This window comes from Corvus hawaiiensis, chromosome 6, assembly GCF_020740725.1.
Source record: "Corvus hawaiiensis isolate bCorHaw1 chromosome 6, bCorHaw1.pri.cur, whole genome shotgun sequence".
In the NCBI taxonomy this organism is placed as follows: domain Eukaryota; kingdom Metazoa; phylum Chordata; class Aves; order Passeriformes; family Corvidae; genus Corvus; species Corvus hawaiiensis.
Window position 1 is genome coordinate 61,541,163 of NC_063218.1, and position 26,365 is coordinate 61,567,527.

Consider the following 26,365-nt stretch of genomic DNA (forward strand, 5'->3'; position numbering starts at 1 on the left):
GTACCAAAACTGAAATGCTGAGTAGTGTTGGTTGCTTTGAACACCCAAGGGCCAAGCGAGGTCAGTCAGTAACTTAAATACAAGTATTTCTGACAAGCTAATGGCAGTAGTTTGTTGAGGAGTTGAAAAGAATAATTCAAAAGAATCCTACCTTTATCAAATGGTTCAGACTGACTCATTTCTGACTGAGAAAGCATAGTCACTAATTATTGCAGGGGAATGTGTGTATGCACCTTCCAAAAATTGATACGGCTGCTGAATTTCACATCCTACTCATCATCTCCCAGCAGATTTCTCAGTACTTGCTAAAAAAATCCCTTCCTGAGTTGCATCTGAATGATGTAAGTGTTGTGTTGAGACAACTGATTATTTAAAACCAGAATGAGATTTAATTTAGCTACTCCTTTTTAAGGATGCCAAGGCAAGAATTGTTGTGACCACCCCTAACAAGGCAGACAGACAAGAAAATGTAGCTGTGGCTTAATGACGTTACACAGTAATTCATATAGTCTGGAAATAATTTTGTTATCCTTCATATGGTAATGATCATCCTTTTTTCCCCCCCTTTCCTTCTCTCCATCTGTTTAGGGAAGGAAGGTTTTTTAAATAAGTCCTTTGTGAGGGCTCCCTTTACCCTCTCTGGATACAATATCTTGGCCACACCAGATGGTAGGACCCCTGACCCTTCCCCTGTGTCTCCCAGAAGTGTGTCCTAAACATTTAAGACAGTATTTTGAGAAACACTGGTTTTCTACTAATTCTGAACATTTTGAGGAATACTAGACAAGATTTTGTTTCAGAGCCTACACATCTTAAATTGCAGACTTCAGATGCTGGCATATTGTTTTTCCCACATCTTGCTGTTCTTTCCCACTAATCCACTGGTGAATGGGTTACTTATTTTTCTGCTCCTGTAAGAAAATGTATTTAACACCACTTGAGATGCAAATGTTGGAAAAACGTCTTCTATTTCAAAGCTCCCTATATTTTTTTCTTTGTATAGAATAAACATGGACTTATTTTTAGAAAGACTCTTTAATCTGGGTAGATGATATAGATGCCTTACCTATTTTTCTCATTCAGAAAGTAGAACCATTGAATTTTGGTGCATCTCTTCATTTACTGCACAAGTTTCATGAAGGAACTAAGACTTTTGAAGGGTAGCTACAATTTTCAATCATGCAGAGAGCCAAGTTTGTACCAGAATTTGTGAATGTCTTCTCACAACCTACCATGCTACTCTTTTTTATAAAATATAATTGGCTTTGGATGACATTGTACCCCAAATTAAACTTTAAATTACCCATTTACCACAGGCCTTGGTGGAGGCAAGGTTTTGCCTTCAAGAACAAAGCTTGAATGCACCTCAAAACTTCCAACTTATTACATAAATATCCCCTATATCCTGCATATCAACTGCACCTTCCTTAGTATTTTTTTCTCACTCCTCTCTTTCCTTTGCTACCAATTTCTCCTCCATTTTAATGCTTTAGTTTTCATTTTCATACTTAATTTAAGTACCCTATCAGTGGTGGTACCATAATATATAATTATACCCTGCTTGTTTTGCTCTTTTTTTCTTCTCTCCTTTTTTAATACAGAGAAGATTCTTTTATTCATCTTATATCTTTCTTTAATTTGCTTAAATTGCATGTGTCTTAGTCTATAATTTCAAAGTTGCACAGGAAATGACCTACCAAGCCTGGCAGGTGACCCTGTTCCCAGAGTCCTGACAATGTGGTACAACAGGAGAGGTGAGATGCTGAGGCAAAAACATCTACTGAGAGCAAGTCATCAACTTCAACCCAGAGTCCCTGTGATTTAATCCAAAGCCCTTCACTGGTACCAGAAGTGAGTTTTAAGAAAGATCAAAATATGTATGGTAAGACTTTACCAGTCCCTTGGGAAAGCTTCAGCTCTGCGATCTTTTCCAGTATATGTACTCAAAGCTATTTAAAGTGCACGTACGTGAACCACTTGTGCTGTGCGTGGAAACTGCATGTGTGACTGAGAACTTGAGAAGTCACCTCAGGTCCTGGCATTGCAGGAATAAAAACTGTATCCAGACAACGCAGGGAAAAGCAGCCTGGCTGAAAATGGATCTGTATGAACATTACACACATGAGTTGCAGAAAGCTGTATGAATACTTTTCTCCAGGAGGCTCTCCAGGCATTGACTCTTAGTACTTCAGCTCCTCTCTCAATTCTTGGAATTTTCACACACAAGTTGACAGCACATTAAAAATGAACGCAGCTTTATTTGCTAGATTTAGGTCTTATTAAATGTGCATATTAAATGTTAGCAGAATGTTTAAAAAATTTATTCTGACATTAGTGTATCATATGTATCAGCAACATACTCAGCGGACAAAAATGCCACTCGGTTACACGACAGTACAAGTCAAACAAGTGGTACATGTGGAATAGCCAGAAACTCCCATCTATTTTCACTCCATTCTGTTGCCTCAAACAGACAGCATTACATAAAAAAGTAAAAGCATAGTAAGAAAATTTTCTAGAAAAAACAGTATAGTGTCTCATAGTAGCATTCTTCTTTTGCAGTCCTTTGCTTAGAACATACCACACTAAATCTTCCCAAGGTATAAAACCTAAATTTTAATTGCAAAAAAAAAAAAAAATCCCTGATTGTATTACACCTGAAATGTCAATTTTGTTTTGTGTCACTAATTCTAATGAGGCAATCTATTGTTGTTTAAATTACAGTAATTGCAACACAGAACTTCATTCACTTTGGTTAAAGGGCATTTTTAGATACTGAATCACATCAAAATGAAATATTCCAACAGTAAGAATCAGCACATCTCCAAACTGACCAGGCCTTCCTTACTTTTGTCAGTTTTCAAGAACACTTTAGGAAACTTATGTGAACCATTATAAACCCAACCATACTGACACCTTTAGTCAAAATACTTGCTTAATGGCAAGTAAAGGCAAACTATGATGTAAAAAGCTGTTAAGACTAATTTTTTTATGTGATATTAGCTTTTAGTATGACAACAGATTCTCTTTTCAACAGTTTCTGTATATGAAGAAGTAATGCTATGAAGTGTAATGACATATTTTTAAGATACATACACATTTCTTTCTAAATAAGCTGATCCCAGGTTTTTTTCCACTTTCTATTGTATGGTACAACATATACAAAACATCTATTTGTACTGCATTAAATAGCAAGTGATCTTAAAAAATAAGTTTGAAAGAAGCACGAAGTAGGAGTCAAAACATCAATTCAAATTTAGGGTCTGCATGCAGGGCTTCTGCATATCAATGCTGTACCCCAAACAAATGTATTTCCTTATTTTTCTTCATCTTGCTTTTAAACAGCATCGTTCATTCACAATACACCTATTTTGCTGATATCTTTTCAAGGTATATTCAAGGTAGTATATTAGGACACTATTACTAGAAGAAACTAATCTTCCATAAGCAAAAATAGTACATCTAACACTGAATTTCCAATCTGTTTTCCGCTTCAATCAGGTTGTACGTTTTGCACAGAAATATCCTTTTGCATCTCATTACCTTTCTGTTTGAAGCAACTGTTTGCATTGCAAACAGTAACAAACCCACGCCATCTAAATAAAGCAGTTTAATTAGCAGTTTATGTGCAAGATGCAGCACAGTGCTTTCATTGTGCAAATTGTGGTGTTTGATATGTGATTACGACTGATGGCTGATACTCTTCTTTGGCTTACACATTAAGCAGCAGAGCTAATTCATTTACACATGCATTCTTCCAACAGATCCATTATCTCAAATATATTTGAATATTCAAGAAGATGATCAGTTCATCATGAACATGAATTGCCAATATGCTTGATTGATCAAGCAACCTTAGAGAATGAAGGTGAATAACTTACAGTAACGAGAAATGTACATCAGTATCCACTCCTTGACTGGCAGCCAAACCATGTGATGTGTGCTCGAGGTAGGCACTTAATATTAATCCTTTTGCTAATAACAACAGCTCCACTCAGGACATTGATTTAAAACTGTTACAACATTAAAGTTACTTGCCAAGTACTCCAAGACACAGGCAAGGTTTGCTAAAACAAAATACCCCAAGTTGTGGTACTAGTAAACAGTACATCATTCAGCTGATATGGAATACAAATCTCGATTTTTATGCGTATACCCGCGAGGAAGTATAACTTTCAAAGTGCAAATAGAGCAAAATTTTCTAATTTTGTCTACCTGGTGTATTCAGCATGAGAGAACTCAATAATCCGGTGTTATGACAATCTGCAGTCTAGGCATGAACTGCTCTCCAAGAGTCCACATGGCACTGAAACCCAAGTGTGCCAAGGCAGGCATGGTTTGGTAACACTGAACAGCTCTGTCTGCAGGTTCACTATAACCTGATGCCTGCAAGCACATTTTGGAAATGGGCACTGCCCTGCAGAGATCATTTTCACACCTTTTTCCAAATGCAAAGAAACAAGGCACTAAGCATGGAAGCGTTGATATGTTTTAAATATACAGCAAAATCATAAAAATTCCTATCTGCTTCAAACTAGAAAACGATGGCACATTCTTAAACAGCTGGAAGCTACTTTGCACAAATAGTTATTATACATTTATAAACTCAGTAACTTCATAGAAAAGCCACCTAACAAAAGAGAAAAAAAAAATCCTTCCCAAAGATTCAAAATGGGAAAAAAAACCAACCCAACGCCAAGCCTCAGGCTACTACGTATAAGGACAATAACAGCATAAACATAGATTATCTGGCATGCTTAAAATCTTGTGGATAAAAATCCAAGACCAAACCATTCAGCTAGATCTGATATGGTGGTCCAGCTCCCAATCCACTGCCATGGAGTACAGGCACACTCCATGCATCGAGGACAGACACACAGCTTTAGCCCTTTGCTGGCATTTCACTGAGAATCCAAACAAAGAAATAAATAAATGAGCAACTTTGGCCAAAACCAATGTCAAACACAATCTTCCAATGGTAGTTTTTGAGAATGAGAAATTAAGTAACTGTTATTCTCCAAATCATATACATCTTTTCAAAACCCCCTGCAATTAGGTGATTCCACAATATCTGCACTTAAAGAGAAAACTCTTCGGTAAACCGTATCTTTATGAAAATAAATTATGGCTTTTTTTTCCTGCACTAGTATGAATTAACTGAATTCTGTGCCTATAAATAATTCCAAGTGGAATTAAGCCCATATGTCTTTAAAGATCAATTACTTCTACAAAATGTACAGAAGTTCAAACCAATGTTTCATAAGACATTATATGAATATATAAAAAAAAACCCCCAAACCTTAACCCTTCAATCAGGAGTGTTCTATTTAAGTGACCACAAAATAAAAATAGTAATTCTCAACATTTTCCACAGCAGTGGTCCTCTGTGGTATCCTTTTCAGTCAGCTGAGATACAGCCTGGAGTCTTGCAATTAGCCACACAGAGGGGGCTTGGTGGTAAATGACCTTATCATGTGTCCTGTGAGCCCTTTGTGGTTAACAGCGCTTATACTTGGGGTCCAAATTCTAGAATTACAAGATTACATTTACTACTCAAAGTCATGGGAAAATAAAAATCAGTGCCGAAATCATACAGTTAAGTAGATTTCCTAAACCTTGTAAGCTCAGTAAAACTTTTAAAGAAAAGTCTATCATCTTTGGACTGAAAGAGAAGGGTTGAACTCTCCTACAGCTTTCAACATGATGCATACTGAGCAAACCACAGATAAGAAAAGCTAAAACAAGCTAAATCCCCAACAGTTGGGTTTTGGCTACATTGCCCTGGATAGCTCCATTCTCCCTTCCGTGGCGATGAACTCCTTTTCTGTGGCTTGTTTATCACCTTGGCACAGTCTCTCCTTCAGTTTTTCAAGTTCATACTCATGTAGGATTTTTTGTGTTAAGTACTTTTCACGTTTTATTTTGGCTTTCACATCTGCAGGAACATCAGGAATCATCCATGCTACAAAGAACTTGACGATGAATACAACATGCTAAAAAGAAAAAAAATTAACAACTCATTACCAAATGAAACACCTTTTGTTTTATGTGTCACCAAATGGGTCACTTTTTGTTCACAAACAGAATACATTTCATTTGGCTGTCCTGGAACAATATATACCAAATTAATGTGTATTTAAGACGTGCATGAAGATTAAAACACACCGTCTTATGGAGAAATTTTAATTCCAAACCATTAATGATTTAGCAAACCCAACAGAAGAGTGTCAGGGCCTGAATCTTAACCATCACTTTTTAACTCCTCTGTGTGATTTGTTAGAAAGTTCACACAGCTGTGCTGATAACACTTAGCTTTTGAGAGCTGATGAAACACAGCAGGAAAAGTGATGAGAAGAACACTTTAGCTACTCCGTTTTCCCTTCATAACTTGCAAAGCAGTGGCTTAACACTGAAGTGCCAGTTATCCAAACTATTGATTTAGCTGTTTTTAACCAATATACATCACTGCAAAATGCTGTCTGGATTTTGAATACAGTCATCTCACATACAGCTCTTTAATGAAAGCAAGACGAGTGGAAGTGCTAGTCCTGGTGGCTTTCATCTCTTACACTGGCATAAAGACTTTTTTTATTTTGCTGATTATTTTGATCAACATTAGCAGTCTCCTCAGCCATTTTCACTGTTCCTACTCTGAGGTCAGCTCGCTGAAGTTAAAAGGCCCAGTAATAGTAATCATTTAGGACATGAGTACTCGGTTATTACCTAGGGAACAGATTATTTTATACTCCCAGCAATTCTGTTTTCTGTAATATTAGTAACAATCTAGAAAATCACAAGGTACCAGTGTTAGATGAAAATTTCGTTGGGAACATACCTCCATAATAATTATAAAGGCCAGTTTTGCAGCAAGAATGTGCCAGAACTGCATAGTGTGAAAGTATTTCCTCTCATGATCTGGAGGATATCGATAGTCTCTGTACCTGTTGGAATGACAGACATGCAAAGGTGAAATGTCACAGTCAGCCTGGGACAGACTGCAAGCTTAGTGACACTTACAAGCAAGTATAGCTGTCACTTAAGGAACCTTTTCTTGTTTTAAATGGTCTGTTTCCTTTTGCAGAAAAAGGTTGCCTCTCAATTTGTTTCTATCTTTGTGTTTGCTTAAGCACCCTCACATACACAGCAACAGAGCAGAGATGAGGATGTGAGACACGAAATTTGGTACACAGGTTACTTGTTTTTCAGGCAATGGTCAAATAATACAGGACAGAGTGATGGGATGTATCACAGGGTAATGGGCACGGATTGAATAAATGTGACAGACATGAACAGATTACGGACTGGACAGATGCAGGGTTTCATTAAAGGATAGACTTGAGTACATGTTCTACACCACCAAATAAATGTAGTTTCTGAAAGTGCTGGGGTGGTTGGTTTGGGGTTTTTTTTGTTTGCTTTGAGATTTTTTTCATCAAATCAATACTCTTCTTTCACCCTTTACAAAGTTCTTTTCCAACTATTCTATTTCCAACTCCAATGCTTCTGCTAGCAAGAAAGGACTACTTTTTAAATGGATAGGTCTGATTCTTGGTCTGATCAAGCAAAATAAGGATTGATTTAAAATACCATATCTCATTTTCAGCTTTGGAATCTAAACATCCCCTTTTTTCTGCTTCCTTGTCCACTTATGCAGCCTAAAAATCTTTGAAAATACAGGCTGAAGTTCACAACTTCAAGGATATAAATTTCCTTCCTCACTCAAAAATCAATAGTGTAATTAAGTAAACAAAAAATCCAATGAAGAAAAAGCAAAATGCACATTAGCAACGAGACTCTTAGGGGTGATTTTTTTTGTGGTGATTGCTTTTGTTATTGGCTTGATCTCTTACCACCTCAAGCATTACCTTGTTGATAGCCTAAATATTACCTCGCACACTTCAGAATGATGAGAATGACATAATTTATTTTCTAATGGACTACTTAGATCTGCATAGATTTTTTTATGCTGTATTCTAAACCAGGTGATAAAATAATTATTATTACACCAACCTGCATATGACAAAGTTTTCTGGATTCTCTTTAGGTTCATTTCTCTCAGGAAAATCTGAGATTAGAAACACTGACAAACTGCTGTTTATGTATCCAGACATAGGTGAATCTTCATTTTCAGAATAAGCATAGTAGTAAACTAAACGAGGGATCATATCTGATGTGAATGCAACAATAAAGGCCTGAAAAAAAATCGGAATAAGAAATTAAGAAAGTGGCACACAAAATTCGTGAGCAGATTTATAAGGGGGTTGTGGTTCTGTGACTCTGGCATTACCCAGAATCTTTTAAGAAAGGGTGAGAAGCATGATTAGGGCACTTCACCTTGGTAAAAGATGCTGAGTGCAGCCTCCGCACATTTTGCCTGGAAGCTTGAGATACTTAAGGTGCTGAGGTATCGTGCTACGTTGGCAGTACCTGCAAGTGGGTTTGTTGCCTAAGACACACTAAAAAGAGGCATCTCTTTTGCTCAGTAGTCTGCTTTACATATGCTTCTGATGAAATACTGGCATAGCAGTGTATATATATAAGTTACCAGCTTATAAAAACTACTTGGAGGCACTGCTCCCACAGGGGCATCCAGAAGCAGCTGACTGAGCAGAGTTCCCACAGAACAGGCCTCATAGTGACAAGGACAAAAATGCATCTGACCCACAGAATTCATCCACCTTTCCTGTCCCCTACAGTTCCCTCTGGGCAATCAGGGTGCTTCATCAGACTAAGCTTCGTACTGGCTTATGCCACTCCAAAAGGCTGGAAAACACACACAACTGAATGAAAGATTATGGCCAAAAAAAAGTGGATTGGGAGCTGCACACTGCCAACATACGGACAAGCCAAACCACTTAAATGGTTTGATGGTATCTTTGTAGGTTAACAAGATACAGTGTTGATGAAGGAGAATAAGTATCAGCTGGTTTTTATTTTTCCACATTTTGAGTACATGGAAGAATCAGTGTTGATGTAGCACAGCTAACATACTTACATTAGTGACAACAGACAGGATGGCCATCCCGTTCAGGATTTCCTGCCACACTCCTATGCTATGTGCTTTTGCAGCCACAGGTCTTCTGTACTGAGTGGTTAATTTCCAGGAGTCTACTCGAATCTCCAGGATATTATTCATCAGAGCAAGAAGGGGAGCCAGGGGAAAGGATGCCACAAAGAGGGTAATGAATCCAAACTGAATGACTGCAAGGGAGAAAAAAAAAGTGTCAAAATCTGCTCTTCCAAAAGTATCCTCAGAATCACAGGGGTCTACCACTAGCAGACAAATGGCAAACTTCTGCCACGCTACTCAAGCCTGAGCTAAGTGACAATCAGCCCCAGCCCCAAGACTTCTCCTGTCGTTTCAGGCTGCCATTCAGCAGCACCCATAGGAATGGGCATTTACGTCCTCTGAAATGATGCCAGCAGTGCTGGATACCAATCCTTTCAGGGTGCTGCAGTTCTCATATGACTGGTGTGTAACTGCAGGGGAATTGGGAGGTATTCATCCATCAAATTTTTCACTTTTAGGCCAGTTTTATTCTCTTGCAGTTAGTTTGTACAGATAACACACCTCACAACCTTACCTCCACCTATTGTTACTGATTTAATCAAAACATTCATACCAATTCTATATGCAACAGTTCCACTGGGGAGTCTTGACATTAGTTTAAGAACTGCAAATAAAATATACAATGATCCTTTCAGTTGTTACCAAAATTGAGTATCTCAGTACAGAATGTGGTAATTCTTGGTGCACAGCCAATACTGCCACTATATTTCAAATAAAGGAAACAGAATGTTTCATCTGGTTTAGGTAGTGCATAAAAATAAATTCCCATACACCAGTCATTCACTCTTCCATGATTTCAGTGCTAAATTATTCACCTTAGACGAGCAACAAAATTCCTACTAGCTTAGCAGCCCTGGGACAATGTTGGAGCATAGTGGTTCAGTTCTGATTCTGGAAGAGCAAGGACATGGCTGGCACCAGTGATTGCTCTGAGTGTGTTAATTTCACAAGATCACAGCCCCGTATCAAATTACAGTGATAATAACTCTATGCATCTCTAGAACACTTAAAACTATTTCTGCAGAAATAAAACAATACAAACGTTCATTTTTCAACAAAATGTATCCTTGTAATAGCCAAATACGAACTTCTTTAAAGTCTCCTTTAGATTTAGCTTAGCTTCAGTTCTAGTTTCAGTTCCACAGGTTTTGTAAACTACTGTTATATGCTGACATGCTCATGTTACCTTTCAAAACCTGTATTTTCCCTTGCCCACACTCCCTCTGCTGGTCTAACAGACTGAACAGAAGCACTGATCAGTGCAAGACTAAAGCTGAAGGGATTCTCCTCTAGCCAGTTCGTAGATCTCATGTCTGCAGTACCCATCCTTACAGCATATTTGGCACTCTTCCCATACTTAGAATTTCCACTGGCATCAGCTAAGAATATGCTTTGGAACAAGAAAAGAACAGACACTAAGGCAGCTGGCTGCACTGAGAATAATGTTCCTCATTCAAATGAGGAAAACAAAAAGTCTTTGCAGTGTTTCTGTGAAATTCCCAGCAGCTAAAGATGCAAAGACAGCTTTTTTTTTTTTTAAATGGGCTGACCTATTTAATGCTTTCCAGCAGTTAATCATCCACTGTTATGCAGATGAAAGTGGTGGCATCAACCCACAACAATTAATTGAGAAAATGTTCTTTTGAAAGTGTCAGTACAAGGTGTCCTGTCCTCAATTCCAAATGTGTAATTTGAAACTTACCCATTTCTAAATATTCATAGAACAGGCCTAAGGCTCCAAATGTCTGCAGATCATGGTCTTGCTCCCAGCGACTGTATAAATTTTCGGGATTATTTCTGGCTTTCCGACGACCCCACCAGTTACAAATCCAGCTGAATATGCAGAAAAAGTTAATAATGAGAGAAGCAGATCAGATTGGTGCACTTGATTAGAGCGTGGTGCTAATAACACCAAGCTTATGGGTTCAGTTCCTGCATGGACCATTCACTTAAGAGCTGGACTCGATCCTTGTAGGTCCCTTCCCCCTCAGGTATTCTGTAAAGCCTCCCCTTCTCTGAGCAAGCTCCTTAATACAACATGCTTTTATAAGCATGGTTTCCACAAAAGAGGCTGAAAGCCTCTATGAAATGAGTCTACATGTCAGAATTTGTGCTTAATTTCCCGAGCTCTTCTTATCTTCCTCATATGGCAATCACTCCTGCCAGGAATTTCCTCTGGCTGTAAGATGAGCATCTCAGTGTCAGAGGGAACTTACGGAACAATAGCCTCTTGGATATTTCCCCAGATCTGTTTGCCAGCCATGACTATGGTGAGCTGTGTCGTCAGTTCTATCAAACAGCCCGCAGGATCGCACTGGTGGAAACAAACTGTGTGTTAATGGACATGAATAATGGGTATCACCCAGATAAACTACATTCTACTACTGTATAAATGCAAGAAAGGAGATCTTAAAACTTGGAAGGACAATACTTAATTTCCACATGGACTGCCAGCTAAGCTACCCTCTCAGGAAGGCTGTTAGAGAAGGGCTTTCAGTGTTTAAAGTGTGAGAAAAAACACACACCACAACATAACCATTTGAAGACAGAGTAATTCAGGGATGCTTCAGCAGGACCTGCGTGCAGCACACACCCCTCAGCCCCAAAAAGGTGAATCTTCTGCACTCAGTGAGCTCTCAGTACCAGACTTTTTTTTCAGACCTATGGTGAGACCCACTAGTATTTCAGGAGAACTGGGACCAAGAAAACCTTTAGGATTTTTCACTCTTGTGACTGACAGATTTTCACTGCTGGTGTTTCCCTGTCTAGCAACAGCAGGAAGAGTCACTGGAAGCCTCAGCATCAGCTTCAGGATAGCCAGCTGAGGTCCAGCTCAGTTCAGACCAACCCTGCAGTTGGAAATTTACGACTCTGCAGGTTGAAGGGAGCAATCCACCTTAATTAAGAAAATCTTACCTCTTCATTTCGCCAGCGATTAAACATGTATGTGTAGGCACCTGGGTAACCAACAAACTTCCCTTTGAAGAAGGCCACATAGAAGCAGGATGAATAGTAGTTGACAAACTGGAACAAAAACATTTTCATAGTGAGCCTGTTCTCATACTCCATATGAGTTCTGGGGATCTCTGTGAAACCAGAAAACAGTAATTTTATGTTCCTTTATTCCTTTCAAAAGGATACAGATTCACAAATACTCATCATGTACAGTGACCTTAACGGAAAAAAAAGGAAAAGAAGAACACCTACAAACATTTCAGCAGATGGAGTTCCTGCTTTCAGACACCCTACCCTTATTTTACAATGCAACATTTGATGCAGGCAGGCAAAGGAAATTCATATTTAAAACTTTTATAAAATTTAATTTCCCCTTCTTTGTACTGTCCATTAGCATTTGTCCATCCCCAAAAGTTACACTACTTTAAGAGATCCAAGATGAATCTCGAACTAGCAGAATCTCCTGTAGTATGAAGATTTCACTGTAAGCAACACACATGATCATTTTTTTTCTTTGTGGTAGAGAAGTATGTTACAGTATTTTTTTCCCCAACATGCTGTATGTTTATACCATAAAAATCAGCAGAAACTGGATGGCCCATGTGCCTCTGAAAGACAAGGCTCATAATGGGCAGAAAAATAGGGGAGAGTACAGGCATCTTGGAGGTACCAAACATCACCAAACTTTTGCTTAGGATTTTGCTGCCTTTTGCTGCTCATTGTCTATCACATTTATATTTTTAAAGGGAGCAGGAAGCCCTAAACATATTTTTGTCAAATGTCCTGTCAAATGATAACACACAACCAATTCAAGGGAAGTAGCATAAGGAAATACACTACAAACATTCAAGTCCCTCTGAATTGCTCAGGACCTGGCAGATGTGTTGAACTCACCTGCCTTATTGTAAAGTTGCTTTATATAACCGAGTAAACTGATGTTTTCCAAGCTTGGTGTAAGTTTGCATGCCAGAAGAACATGAGGTATTTACTGGGAACCTGATATTGGAGTGTAGGACAGAGCACTCAGGTAAGGCAGTCTGCCTATCCTGCAGCTCCCTAAAATACTGTTATTTTCAGTGAGCTGTTAAAATACTGATGTGAGGCACACAAAGTTCAGAGCACCAGAGGCAGGTTATACCTGCTTGTCTCAACACCAAACCTGGCCGAAGCATTTCAAGGTGTTCAAGAGTGAATAAAATCTGGCAGACACTCCTGACAGCCCGGGCCAGGCGCAGCCACCTCGGCCGCCCGAGGAGGGCAGCAGTCCCACCCACACCAGTGAACTGTTCTGTTCCCCTGTAACACATAACCCCAGGTGGTGCTGACACTTGAGAAATCAATCGTCCACACTTGCAAACTTGCCAAATTACACTGCTGAGCCTTCACACTTATAATTCTTGATCCTCAAGAAAGCAAGATGAAAAAAATTACGATTTTCTGCTTGTTTCTGTGTTTGTTAGGGGCAATTTTAGTCATTACTTGTCCTGTTTCTGATTTGGCCAAGAGAGATAAGGAATACAGATCTCAGAGACAAGAGATGGCCTATGACAAATCAAAATAAACCAAATGCAACATCCCTTTAAGTTTCTGCAAGAAACACCTTCAATTCTTGACTTGACTTGCAAGATCTCACAAAAAAAATCAACTGTTTTTATGACAACTGCACAAACTGCAAGTACCTAATATTTTCAGCTCCCCTCCCCAAACTGAATATATTCTGCAATTATTTTGCTATGAAACACCTGCAGGGACTTCTATCTCTAAATCATTAAGGACAAATAAATGAAATAAAAAAAACCCCCATATGTAAGAAGGGCTCTCAGGAAGGATATTTCCAGCATGCAAGCAAAAGTCAAACACAAAATATATTACAAAAGCAGTCACTCTTTCTGGGCCTCCAGCTCTGCAGCGAGGTTACTGCTATCAATGGCTACTGCCACAATAACACATCTTGGGCACAGCTTCTCATCCTGGCTCAACCTCTGCCTTCCATCTGTGTAACTCCAAATCTGTAAAGCCAGAGCTAAGGGAATCAATGCTCAGAAAAAAATGGAAAATGTACTATCCCATCGCATATTTTCCCACAGACTAAGAGTTATGATTATTTAGTCTTTTTTTCTTGTAAAGATGGCTGTGATTTATTTTTTAAAATATATTTACAGGATTTCTAACTGAAATACTGCTAGTTCAAGACAGTCTGATCTTGCTTTGGTGACTCTAATACAACACAAGGTGATTTTTAACTATGTTCAGGTCTGTGATTGTCTCTGTAGACTAGTTTTAGTATAAGTAAGCATTATATGAAGAGAAACAAGGTTATGAGAACTACTGAAATGCAAGGAAAAGGTTGTATGGCCATGGATACACCTGAGTCATTGCTGCAAGCCACTGCATGGTACAGAGCTGCCATGCGCCTGAGTTGAGAACAACAGCACAGAACACCTTGATGGTGTTCAATGGAACCTTCAATGATTCCTTCAAAGTTTTGCCTACAAGTAAGTACCTCTGCTTACCCATATCAGTAATCCAGATGGCTATTCTCTCATAGAAGAAATTCAGTATCATGATGATGATAAAATTGAGGCAGGAGGCTGTGACTGAAGTTGCCAGCTGAGGGGTCAGTAACCCGCTGATGGGCTGCAGCGTCTGAGTGTTCTCCATGAGGCTGGCGAAGGCAGCGTACACTGCAAGGCGATACACTATCACAGCTATCATGCTGGCTATGATCAGGGACACCTGAGGAAATGAGGGAGATTTGAAAGACACTTCAGCTTGGTATAGCTATATTCTATAGCTATATGCATGCAGCTTTAAAAACAAGATGTAAACCATCATGCTTTATATTTTTAAAATTTTATTCTTTGTGGATATGAGTTCAGCAGCACGGAAATGCAAATCACACAGGCAAAACACTTTGTTATATTACATACATTAAAACCAACAAAATTATTTTGTTGGCATAAGAAAAGCAGACAATATAATGCCAATATCTGAGAAAGTGCAGAAGAGTATAGACAGGAGATGGAAAGGACACGCTAGATTAAACTGTCCACTCTGAAACTCACTCTGCATTCATTATTGTGAATTCTTTTCTTTGTTTGCCTTTACTACAATTTTTTCGGTGTGTCCCTTAACCTCAAATAAGTCACAGAGAAAGTTATCCCCATGTTAAAATGTCTAATCAAATTACTAATTAGTGACAAATTTCCAGTGTCTTTTTTTAAAAAAAAAATTATCAGAATTTAAGTGCACTTTAACTGACAGCATGAAATCTGCAGGACAATAATAAAAACATGTGTTAACATCACAATTAAAACCAATTTGTGTCAATGGGATGATTAGTAATAATCAACATCTCTGACATATGGTAAAACGATGATTAAAAAAGATGCTCACCCAGAACAACACTGTAGCTCCTGAGATGCAGAATCTCATAGCCTGGCTAGTTAAAGGCAAATAAGGCTCCATCTCCTGAAACAGTCAAGTACAGCACAGTTCATCTTATTCCCACATTTTACTCCAGCATCGAGCAGCACACAGAGCTCTCACCAGCTGTATGAAAAGTGCTCACATTCAAGGGAAACCATCCAGAACCCTGTCCCTCTAAAATGGCAGACAGGACACAATTTTGAGTGTGCTGGGGGCGAGGGTGGGGGGTAGGGGGGGGGCAGAAAGATCAGGACAGAAGTGGCCATAAAACTGCTACAAGTAAAGACAGTACCTGGAAAGAATGGTTAAACTTTTGCAAAATCAATCAGTAGCGAAAGGAAAAAGACCAACTTCCTGAGATGAGCAGACCACAACTATTACTGTAATGCTAGCTTAGCTGTCAAACAGCTCTGAGTCCACAACTGGACTCAAGTTTTATAAATTCTTCCTGCTGAGATTCCTTAAAATTTGTCATTTGGATGTGCCACTCAGAGTGTGCTTTTCTCCACTCCTTCAATTTTATTTGTTTTTTTAGTTGAAGAAATGGCTATTAATGTAGCTGCCAAGTTTGCTGCAGCACCAGGCAACTGGGTCTTAGCCATGCCAATATCCCCAGACAACACATGAACAATTTTCAATGCTCATGTAAAGTTTTTGCAACCAATTCTAGTTCCTAAAATATCAAGAGTGCATGTTTTATGACAGAATCTTCTATTTACGAACTAATGCCAGTGGTAGAAGATGCAGTGAAAAATAACCTGAATTTGATAAATCTTTGGGACAAGGCACTGTAGAATGCTTACCCTCCTCTTGAACAAAGTCGCAGAGTACTACAGATGGGTGCAACTCCAAATGTAATGCAGGCAGTAAGGTGCAATGACAGAGCCTAAGTTTGAATTGAATGCTTCATTATTTATGTAAATTAGAATTCTACTGTGATCAGAAAACCCAGATTCTAGCTATGATCTAGTTAGACAGTTTGGCACCATGAATAAATAAATTAATGATAGCCTCGAGATGGCAATTTCAGTTTCAGTGCACTTAGAATTTTGAGTCATGAATAATGACAAAATAATTTTCTAAGTGAAGCAAAACCAGCTGTGGGACACAAGAAAGTCATTGTCCTGTACCCACATAACCTTATTGGTTACTGCAGAATTAACTTATTTGAAAGCACTGTCCTTTCACATGTCCAGTATAGCACGTGCTCTAATAGGAGAAATTACACTACTATTACCTCTACAGGTTAGCCTATAATTGGGTACTGATAAGGATCACTGATAAACCCTACTGCAAAAAAGTTTCTGAAAAAACCACTGAGACAGTAAATTGAAGTGTCACAAAACAAAGGCTTGTATAGTCGTTGAATTTTTATGGCAATTGTTGATGCATACTAAGAAAATACAGAGGAGTGCAGTTATCTCGCACTGAGATAGAAGTGTATTACAGTCCTTTTCTATTTCCTAAATAAAGTTCAAAAAACCCTATCTCACCTAAGGGATCCGGATTAATTTAGAGTCTTCTCCCTCAGGACAGCTATACAAGCACACCCAAGCCTTTGGCTGCACTCTGGTACCGCTGACTCATCTCACCTGGCTACAGGTTTTGGTCCATGCTGTACACAACCACAGCCAACCAGTCAGCCCATTACCACCCTGTCCTAACATGATCACTCTCTCTTGCAGAGCACACAGGGGCCAACACTTGCCTGCTGGAAAGAGGGCCAGCACCTCCCTGCTCTTTCCCTCAGCTGCAGCACAACCACAGCAGTCTGGCAGGGCTTGGGCCCTGTACAGCCACAGAAGAGGGGCGTTTTGAGCCAGAGCATACACAGGGATGCAAACCAGCAAATAACACATAACTGGCAGGCATGTGTTTTCAATTAATAGAGCTAACTAATGAAAATTGATTTACCTGAACCTGTTTTCCTGGACGTGCAGAAATTAATACTTCAGTAGAGCTACACTCTTACACATAGTGCACTGTTATTGAAGAGCTCTGTGCAATGTACTCGGAGCTAGTTACAACAGCAGAATTAATGCTGCGTGTGTGGAAGGGGGAAAACCCTCTCTCATGAGAAATAAGATTAGTATACGTATTTCCTATGATTAAGGAGACAAGCCCTGAAAGACAGGGCTACTGTTTATAGAACAAAGACTCTTCCCACATTCTGGCTAAGCTTCTATTTCTTTACTGAAGACTGTGCTATCTAAGTATACTTAGGATTAGTGACAATAAGCTATTTATACGCAATTCTATGAAAGGGAAAAGATGATTTAAAAATACATTAAACGGGTGTGGTAGATGTTGTGTTGGAATGCAACCAGCTGATCCCTAAATTTGTGAAATAACTCTTACCTAAAATAAACTTAAAATGAAAACAATTAACATCTAATATTTATATAGAGTGTTTAACAGAGTTAAATTGGGTCACTAATTATATCCCAATTAGATTTCAGAAAAAGGACTTCAGCAACCTTCATCTCTCTGGTGTCCCCCAAACAAAGTGGTTGTGTATCAGAAGCAAAACCACAGCTAGACCAACTTATTACTTTAGATCATGGTGACTGCTTCTTCATATGTTGTGTAGGGATAAGAAAGAGTGGTTTTAAAGGCATGAAGGTTTCAGAGACTGCTACCCTGAAATGTGAAAGATGCTGTAAACATGGTGTCAAAACCATAAACTTTGCCTTTGTTTTCCTGATTTAATGTGTCGATTTCCATGTTACGAAACTTTCAGCATACAACTGAATTTGCACACGTGTCAACTCAGCATGTTCATTACCTGAGTTACGGGATTCTTCTTCTTTTGGGTACATTTTGCCTCGTATTCAGGCCTCAGCTGGAGCTGTTGCTGTTCCTCTTCAAAATCAACCAAATCCCATTCATATTTCAGTCTAGCTTGCCGCCTCTTCCAAAACTCCAAGAAAAGTGTAACTACAATTTGAAAATGTTAAAATAGTGTCAAGGAAGATGTGAACAAGTTCATGAACCAAGTTAAACATCTGCACTGGCTTCTTTTCGGTGGTTTATTATTTATCCTTACAGTGTGACTCAACTATTTTTACTGACTACCTACTATAGCTCACAGATAAGACCACAATATGGATCCAGTGATTTATTAGCTAATTGAATTCCAGAAGTGGATGACAAGGAAGATGCCAAGACAAGATAGAGGTATTTCCATGGTTATGATGACCATGTTTAATTACAGCTTAACTACTCTGCATATGCAAAAAGTAACATGAATTAGGAAAAGAACCTGATAATTCAACTAATTGCTGTGTATAAATCTATAGCACATAAATAACTATTACAACAAATAAGCAGAACAGCTTTCAAGTAGTATGCTCAAAGATTTCTGTTGCTTTTTGATGCTTATTTGATATCATGCTCATTTTAAAGACAGTGAATGTCTGATGATTTTCATATAATCAAGAGTTGGACTGGCTTAAGAAATTTTTAAGATGCTAGAGGGAACTGATTTCATATATAAACAACTATAAAATTTATAATACTATATAACATTTTAAGAGCCCTTTATAAACTACTTTAAAATGTAAACATTTTGTAATCTGATTGTTCTTATTGGAACTGGAGACATTTTATGATGTAGACAAACACAGGAAAGCTTATCTTCTGCAGTTCTAAACTCTCTGGCTGGTACTTCCTGAATGACTAACCCATGTCATGCAAATGCTAGTTCTTAGAAACCAGGAAAAGTTTAGTAAAACAGCCATACAACAAAAATCTTATTTGATAACAAATACACAGGTTTTCTATTAGCACACAAGAATCTTTGTGAGTTAATGAAATATCTATATACAAGTTGAAGATTTAATTACGATATTTCATACAAACAGTATGAAACAAGAGAAATGTATTTAAAGAAATTAGAAACAATAACTATGCTATGCTGAATGCAACCTTCAAAGAGTTGAAGAAAAGAACATGTATTCTACACAATACGAACGTAAAAGTCTGAAGAAGTATCATTGGTGTGAAACTATGATTATAGAGACCAGAAATCCACCAATTTCTACATCATCAGAACATACTACAATGCATGAAGTTCACTGGAGTAGAACCCAATGAATTTTCTCATCCCAAAAGTACAGCTAATAGAGTGGCAGTGATGGACCACCACCCAGTGACAGGACACAAAGCTCCCCACTCCCTCACAGGGACACTGATGATGTGCAGGACTTAGCAGAGAGGACTCTTATATAGGCTGCTCTGGTTACTAAGTAAAGAATCAAATGTTAGCAGTTGAAAGTACACAATACTTATGATATTCTTACAGTATCCTAGATGCATGCTAGATTTTCTTTGGGTTTTTTTAAGTCTTAATTCCTCTGTAACTTTAAATTATTTTCACTCTTTCATCACTTTTGCACCTGAGGCAAGATACTATGGTGAAGCCTTTATTCCCCTTCTTCCCACTTCATCCAGTGTCCCTCAGCAGCTTGGCCAAGATCTCCTTATTGCTTGACATAAATCTTACCAAATGTACTCACCCCATATGCCCATGAAAATGGCAAAAAAAAGAGTTGCCACGTTGTCAAACAAATGGGAATACTGCAACAGAATACCCAGGAACAGGTCAGTACCCAGACAGTTTTCAGGACGAACAAAAATGGCAAGTGGCTGCAGAACCAGATACAGACCTGCGAGGACTCACAGGTGGTGTTTAGTCTCCAGTATTCACACTCTCGGTCACAAAGCGGGCACATGATGATCTCTCCTCCAATTGCAGGGTCACAGATTTCTTTGCTAGGGAGGAAAACATTGTAAAGTACCTGTTTCCACAGCATCTTAAAAGCTGTTACATGAAATTTATTTAAAAAATAAATAGGAGCTTCATTTGTACAAAGCTCAACATTTGCAGGTTCACACCAAAGATGCTGCATCTTGTCACATTCACTGGTGTTAACCAGTGGCTGGTCAGGGCAAGCCACGAATGAAGCAGCTGCTACAAGGAGTAGAATTAACAATTCCCTCGATATGGGCTTTTTGGCTCTATCAGCAATGAATCAGGAGTCTCTCAGGAGCTGTACTACACATGCACTGCTTTCAGGCAAGATATAAACCATGTTATTTCCCATCAGGTTAGCAATGACATCAAAACACCTTTTCTAAAAGCAGAGATACCACTTCAGCTTTGATATCTGCAGTAAAATTTGCTACTTCAATTTAATGACAGTGGGTGAAGTTTACAATCCTATGATAGTCCTTTAGTATCCAGAGAAATCTCAATATGTATAGCAGTATTCCCAGATGAATTCTTAACCTAGCTAAAATATAAGTCTCAAAATTATATTGTTCAACAGAACAGATGAGAATTTTAACCTGTTACTCATCTTTTATGGTTAAACCTCAAAATTTTAGGGAAGCCTTATTATAGAAAACAGCAAGCAGTGAAGTCAACCCTCTTTTCCTCTCTCCACCCTCAATCCCTGAATACAATAAATCTTTGGACTTCTGATAAAACAAATACTATGCTTATTTAAAAATAACCACCCAAACTATGGCTTCTAAGATACTGGATCCCTCTTTGATGGGAGAACCATGCTGATCTGTTTTACTCATGCTTCTGGTTAGTACAAATGATGACCTACGCAAAAAGGTCAGACTGCTCTGCAAGATAGATTAAATAGACAAGCTTAAGCCAACAATAAACACTTAAACAATTTTGAGAGATCTAAGGGATACTCCTAGGTCTTTACATATTGCAGGTTCTCCAACACAGAAAGCTATGCCCAACAAAATATTGCTTTTCACCTACAGGTTGAGTCTTACTAACTGATAGTTACAAGTTCTGCATGAGTGGTCCACCACCTTTTCAGTCAATAGACAGCTGAAGAACAAATTAGTCTCTCTGACAAGCTTTAAAAGCTTGTTACCTACTGAGTAACAACAACAAAATTTTTTTTGGCAAGAATAAAATTTTCACATTGCTTAGCTTTTGCCCAGGAGATTTTCAACATTATACTCACCTGCTCATATTTTCATCCATTGTAAACAAGCCATAAAGAAAGCAGATTAAGCCAACAACTGCTGCAAGGAATAACATCTCTGTGTAAAATCCTAGCCAGGCAAAATAGATTCCAATCTTCTCACCATAGTACTTTCTGAATACAAAAAAAAAAAGAGCAATTAACAGGAACACCAAGCTAAATTTAAAACTGCAGTAAGCAAACTGGCCAGAGTAAAAGTGAAATACATGGCAAAAATCTCTTTTAACAGAAGAGTAAATGCATTGAAGTACTGTGGAAAAGGAGGTCTGAAGCTGGCCATGAGAAGTTACTCAAGCTGCATGAACAAGGTGAATGATCACACACATGGCCTCTTTTGTCCCTTTTTTCCTCCTAGCAGAAAATCTGACTTTAAAATCACTCTTTCTCTTTTCTACAGGATAGCTTAAGTGAAGATTTACTTTCTGATTTTTCCAATGAGTTACACAAATGAAACAGCACAACAGTTCTGACCACATGGTTAAAACAAATAGGTAATCCACAGAAATACAACCACTTGTGTTACAAACAGGGAACTGTAACCTGTGAACAAAGCAACATTCTGTTGTATCATATCAGCTGAATCAAAGGGATCTTAAGTGAGTTTAAATTTGGGGTTAGAACTAAGAATCAAGCTTCCAAGCTGATTTTATCTGTATTTTTTCAAGTCTGTGTTGAAATTTCAACATTTCACATAAATCTTTAACAATTTTTTTGCAGAGAGTGATTAAAAAAATCTGAGATATTCTATGTATGTGCTTCTTTACAGCTGAATTATCTGTACTATACCTGACCCCAGGAGGACTGGCTAGATGGAAAGAGACTTGATTTGAAATGAAGCCTTTTTCCAGTTCTCAGTAGAAAGCTGTGTCATGTCCTCCCAGGACATAGTTCCCAGTTAATATCCATTATATATAATATTTATAATATTTATAATTAGATAATATATAACATTTTAATATCATTGGATCTTAAGTGGTAAAAATTTCCTAGCAGGATGAAGTTACAAATCAATATACCCTGTATTACAGTGAAAACCAAGGAAACATAACCACCCCCAGGCTGTACTGTACCTGATAAGGTCCAAAGGCTGCTCTTTGTAGAAGCGCAAGAAACGGGCCCACTCCATGTAGAGCGTGTACCTCTCACTGTCACAGTTTGGGTCGCTTGCCTTTTTCCAGTACTGGCACTGTGAGCAAATCAGAGTAAGGGGAAAACACCTCATCGACAGGCTCAAATACTACATTGAAAGAGATGAACAGTAATGATGACGCATCCCTCTTAAGACTGTGGTGTTTGTCATTATCAGTATCTTAACTGCCAAATATTAAGAAAATTTTGGAACTTCATCACTTCCCTAGAAATCAAACAGCGTAAAATAACCACAGTTTCTGACAGGTTCTGTAATTTTACTCCTTGCCATAGAACTCTGCTTCTAGAAATATTTGGCTATGTCAATTATGCAGTTTGTGATCTTGATTTTCCTTTTTTCTTAATGTCTCTCAACCACAAAGAAAAGCATGAAAATTGGTTTCTAAATAGAAAACAACCAATAGAAGTTTAAGCAACCTAAAGTTTGCCTTTTGAAAATATTCTGAAAGATTAAATAATTATTTTTAGACAAAGATTTTTGAGTTTTTCTCTCAAGTTTTAGAATTTTTTGGTAAGATTTCTTAGCATTTAAAGTTGGCTGTAGTTGTATAGAAGAGATTTTTGCTTTTTACTGTCTGTGGTTTTGGTAGTCCCTACAGTATAAAGTACTTGCCAGCCTAGACTAACATTCTAGATCCTAATCAGCCAAACTTTCCTCCTGAAAACCTAAGGAATGTCCATTCACTCATTTATTTCTATTTTCAAAGGAAAAAAAAATTCAAACATTTAAAAATATAAATCTATATACAGTATTTAAAAATGCCTTATGGTAGAATTCAGAGATATAAATAAGCATGTTAAGTTCACTAAAGCATTGTGACATCTGAAATAACCATTAAAAACAAGGAGAGAATTTAAGACTTAAACAACAAATTAAACACAATAGTTAGGAGGAAAAGAAATTTAAAGGGAAAAAACCCACATAAAACATGTAACCCATTTCTCTCTTGTTTTCTCTATGGAATTTCAGGACTAAATCTACACGTGTCGTATTAAAAACAGACCTTACAGCAAAACTAAACACAGTATTTACTACCCTTACCACTTTTACAGTATTTGCTCCCCAAAGCTCCCTGGGAAATGGACAAGTGACCATTCCACACTGAACTACAGGGTTCAGGCATCTCATCTGACTTCAGCCCAAAAATGGTACAATCACAAGAGTTTTTCTCTAACTGCAGGTAGTGTGCACTACTGTGTAACTACAGTATGTGTGTGTACACACCCTGTAGACACACACTGCTGAATGTATGCATCTCCTCTAGGTATTCATTCCTTGTTATAATCTAAGGTACTACTGCATGGTCTGTGTCATCAACATTACAGGAATATGATGGAATAAGTCTCTAAAGAAATGGTGTGACTGACACATATTCTAAAAACTCACCCACAGGAAGAAACATTTCAGCACATAAAAGCCAAATAGTAGGGCTGACAGATACGTCTTGTGTGCTATGAAACAGAATCAATTACTGGGACAAATTGAAAGGTTTGAGTATATTTTCATATCTCCTGGAATAGCAAATGTCACAGTACGTAAAAGAGTGCAAACACCGGGAAATGCTCAAGAAAGCAGAAAAGTAAAATACTTACATCATGAAGAGGATATGCAGCTGTATAGGTGCCATTGTTTAGCAGTCTCTTAATCCCAAATTTTTTCTTCCCTTCTTCTGTTCCATATGGGCAACGTGTAAGAATATAATTAACCTGAGATTCAAGGATGAGAATTTTAGACCCTTCCTATTTTAAGGCCATTTAATAGAAACCTATCATGGATGTGCACTGTGTATAATCTGCAGGAACAACATGAAAAAGCAAGAAGTACTTCTTCAGAAGGCCTTATCCCTTATAAGAACACTGAGGGCACAACTGCCTTGTAGACATCCAGAAGATCTGTTCCAACAAATATTATTCTATATTTCTAAGCAAGATGCAAAGGTACCCAGGCATCTCTGTATTTACCTCAGTTACCACGGTTTCTATACTCACTCCTTCCTTGCATGAATATTCTGATGGGGCCATGTAAATCTACATGTAAAACCTAAGTAGCCAAATTCACATACGTACTATTCTGTTTCTCATGGACGGTGAGAAGAAAGTGCTCTCATCATTAATGAGGTACAGCTCCTGCTTGTCCTTGCTGAATGGTGCCGTGAAATAATCCGGTTCAGGGTGCATCACCTTCTCAGGCAGCCTGAGCGGGGAAAGCACACAGTCCAGGGGGTTCTCCACCATGGAGGGAATGTCATTTTCCTTGATGGGAACCTTAATGTTCAGCACTTCTGCATATGTGATCAGAACCTCCCACGGCGCATGGATCTTCACAAAGAAAATCTTGCCATCCTCAGATTCCTGCCCCAGAAAAGTTAAATCAGACATTAGACCAAACTGTGTTTTATTGCAAGATTTATGGGAATATTTTTTATACAAAATGTATTGCCTTTTACATATTTTTGAAGGATTTAAAAAAAAAAAAAAAAGGAGGGGGGAATAGAAGGACTTCCTCTGTGTGTGTGTATATATACTTTTTTTTAACTGAAAAGCTTGAGTGGTTGGCTGTTCATAAAAATAATCTTTGCACTACTAAAAGCTCACAAAGGCTTTTCAAATTGTATTAATGCCATACACTGGAGTCCGAAAACTCTCATTACACTGGAAACACGTAGAATAATCTTGTCACAGGCCTCACAGAACATGTGTGTTCTTCTAGTGTTGCTCTGCATTCACAGCAGAAGTTTGCAATCAGCAGGGTTTTTAACATGGCTTGATGAATTCCCCACCTATGGATGTTAGAGAGTCTGAACTTCATCAAGAGTTATTTTACCCAACTCAGCCTCTGGCACGCTGACTGCATCAGTAAAAATCGCACATTCTCCAGTTATTACACCAAACAGTACCACTCATCAAACATCCTCAAGTTTTTACACCACGGTCCTTCCTCAAAATTACAACATCCAGTGGGCATAAATTGCCTTCCAAACTTGTTACTCATTGTTAGGTGGGATTAAAATCAGCTGTAAGCATACTTCCCGTTTATGTGGCTTTAAATCAAATCACAGCTATTTTGCCTTCTTCTTTTTATGAAAGCAAAGGCTTTTTCATTATGAAAGCAAAACAAAAGCTTCCTCTTGAATCAAAATTATTCTGCTTCCACAATTCTTATCAATGTATCTGGAAAAAGGATTCAAATAAACATATTAATCTTGTTTCTCCAAAATTAGTCACCCTCCACTGAAATCCATGAGCATAATTTATAATTTTTCTCAAAGAAACAAAGTGGTTTATTAATTTCTGGGTCGATTCTTTTGGTCCTAATTTTTCTTTTTTTTTTTTTTTTTACCTTCTTGTCTTCTGTTTCTAGCTCCAAACCAGCCTTTTGAAGGTTGCTCTCAAATTCTTTTCTCCTTTCCTGAAGAGAAACAAAGACACTTTAGTAACTGATGAAGTTAGCAACTAATTGGCCACTCAGCGATGACTCCCTGGGTTTCACTTCTCTCAACTGCCCTGATGACAACCCCTTAATGCTATGTGACCTTCTAAAAGCAAACAGACAAAAACCAGCCCATGCATACCAGGCCACTTTCCAGTGAGGGCCAGCTTTGTGATGGGAACACATCAGGAATTGCACTAGCTAGCCACAGGACACCTACTGGGTAGGAAAAGGCTTGTTCTGTGCCATCTAGGACATCAGAGAAGCAACTGATGTCTTGTGTCTTGAGCACTTCTGGCTTCAGGAAGCTGGTGT

The 26,365-nt window shown here is 38.2% G+C and overlaps 1 protein-coding gene across 9 annotated transcripts in view; it reads right to left on the minus strand.

Annotated features, from left to right (window-relative positions):
* Positions 1 to 2,238: 2,238 nt before the first annotated feature.
* ANO5 (anoctamin 5) overlaps positions 2,239 to 26,365 on the minus strand; it is a 55,696-nt gene continuing 31,569 nt past the window's right edge. For all 9 annotated transcript variants that reach the window (XM_048306882.1, XM_048306881.1, XM_048306876.1 and 6 more), the window contains 17 exons: positions 25,961 to 26,029; positions 24,688 to 24,972; positions 24,214 to 24,327; positions 22,542 to 22,657; positions 21,451 to 21,585; positions 20,122 to 20,227; positions 19,972 to 20,032; positions 18,240 to 18,391; positions 15,422 to 15,496; positions 14,539 to 14,761; positions 11,987 to 12,156; positions 11,287 to 11,384; positions 10,773 to 10,903; positions 8,996 to 9,201; positions 8,011 to 8,192; positions 6,836 to 6,941; positions 2,239 to 5,993 (listed from right to left, as the gene is read on the minus strand). In XM_048306882.1, coding sequence (XP_048162839.1) covers positions 5,772 to 5,993; positions 6,836 to 6,941; positions 8,011 to 8,192; positions 8,996 to 9,201; positions 10,773 to 10,903; positions 11,287 to 11,384; positions 11,987 to 12,156; positions 14,539 to 14,761; positions 15,422 to 15,496; positions 18,240 to 18,391; positions 19,972 to 20,032; positions 20,122 to 20,227; positions 21,451 to 21,585; positions 22,542 to 22,657; positions 24,214 to 24,327; positions 24,688 to 24,972; positions 25,961 to 26,029 — 2,451 coding nt within the window. In that variant the 3' untranslated portion in view covers positions 2,239 to 5,771. The remainder of the gene's footprint in view (positions 5,994 to 6,835; positions 6,942 to 8,010; positions 8,193 to 8,995; positions 9,202 to 10,772; positions 10,904 to 11,286; positions 11,385 to 11,986; positions 12,157 to 14,538; positions 14,762 to 15,421; positions 15,497 to 18,239; positions 18,392 to 19,971; positions 20,033 to 20,121; positions 20,228 to 21,450; positions 21,586 to 22,541; positions 22,658 to 24,213; positions 24,328 to 24,687; positions 24,973 to 25,960; positions 26,030 to 26,365) is intronic.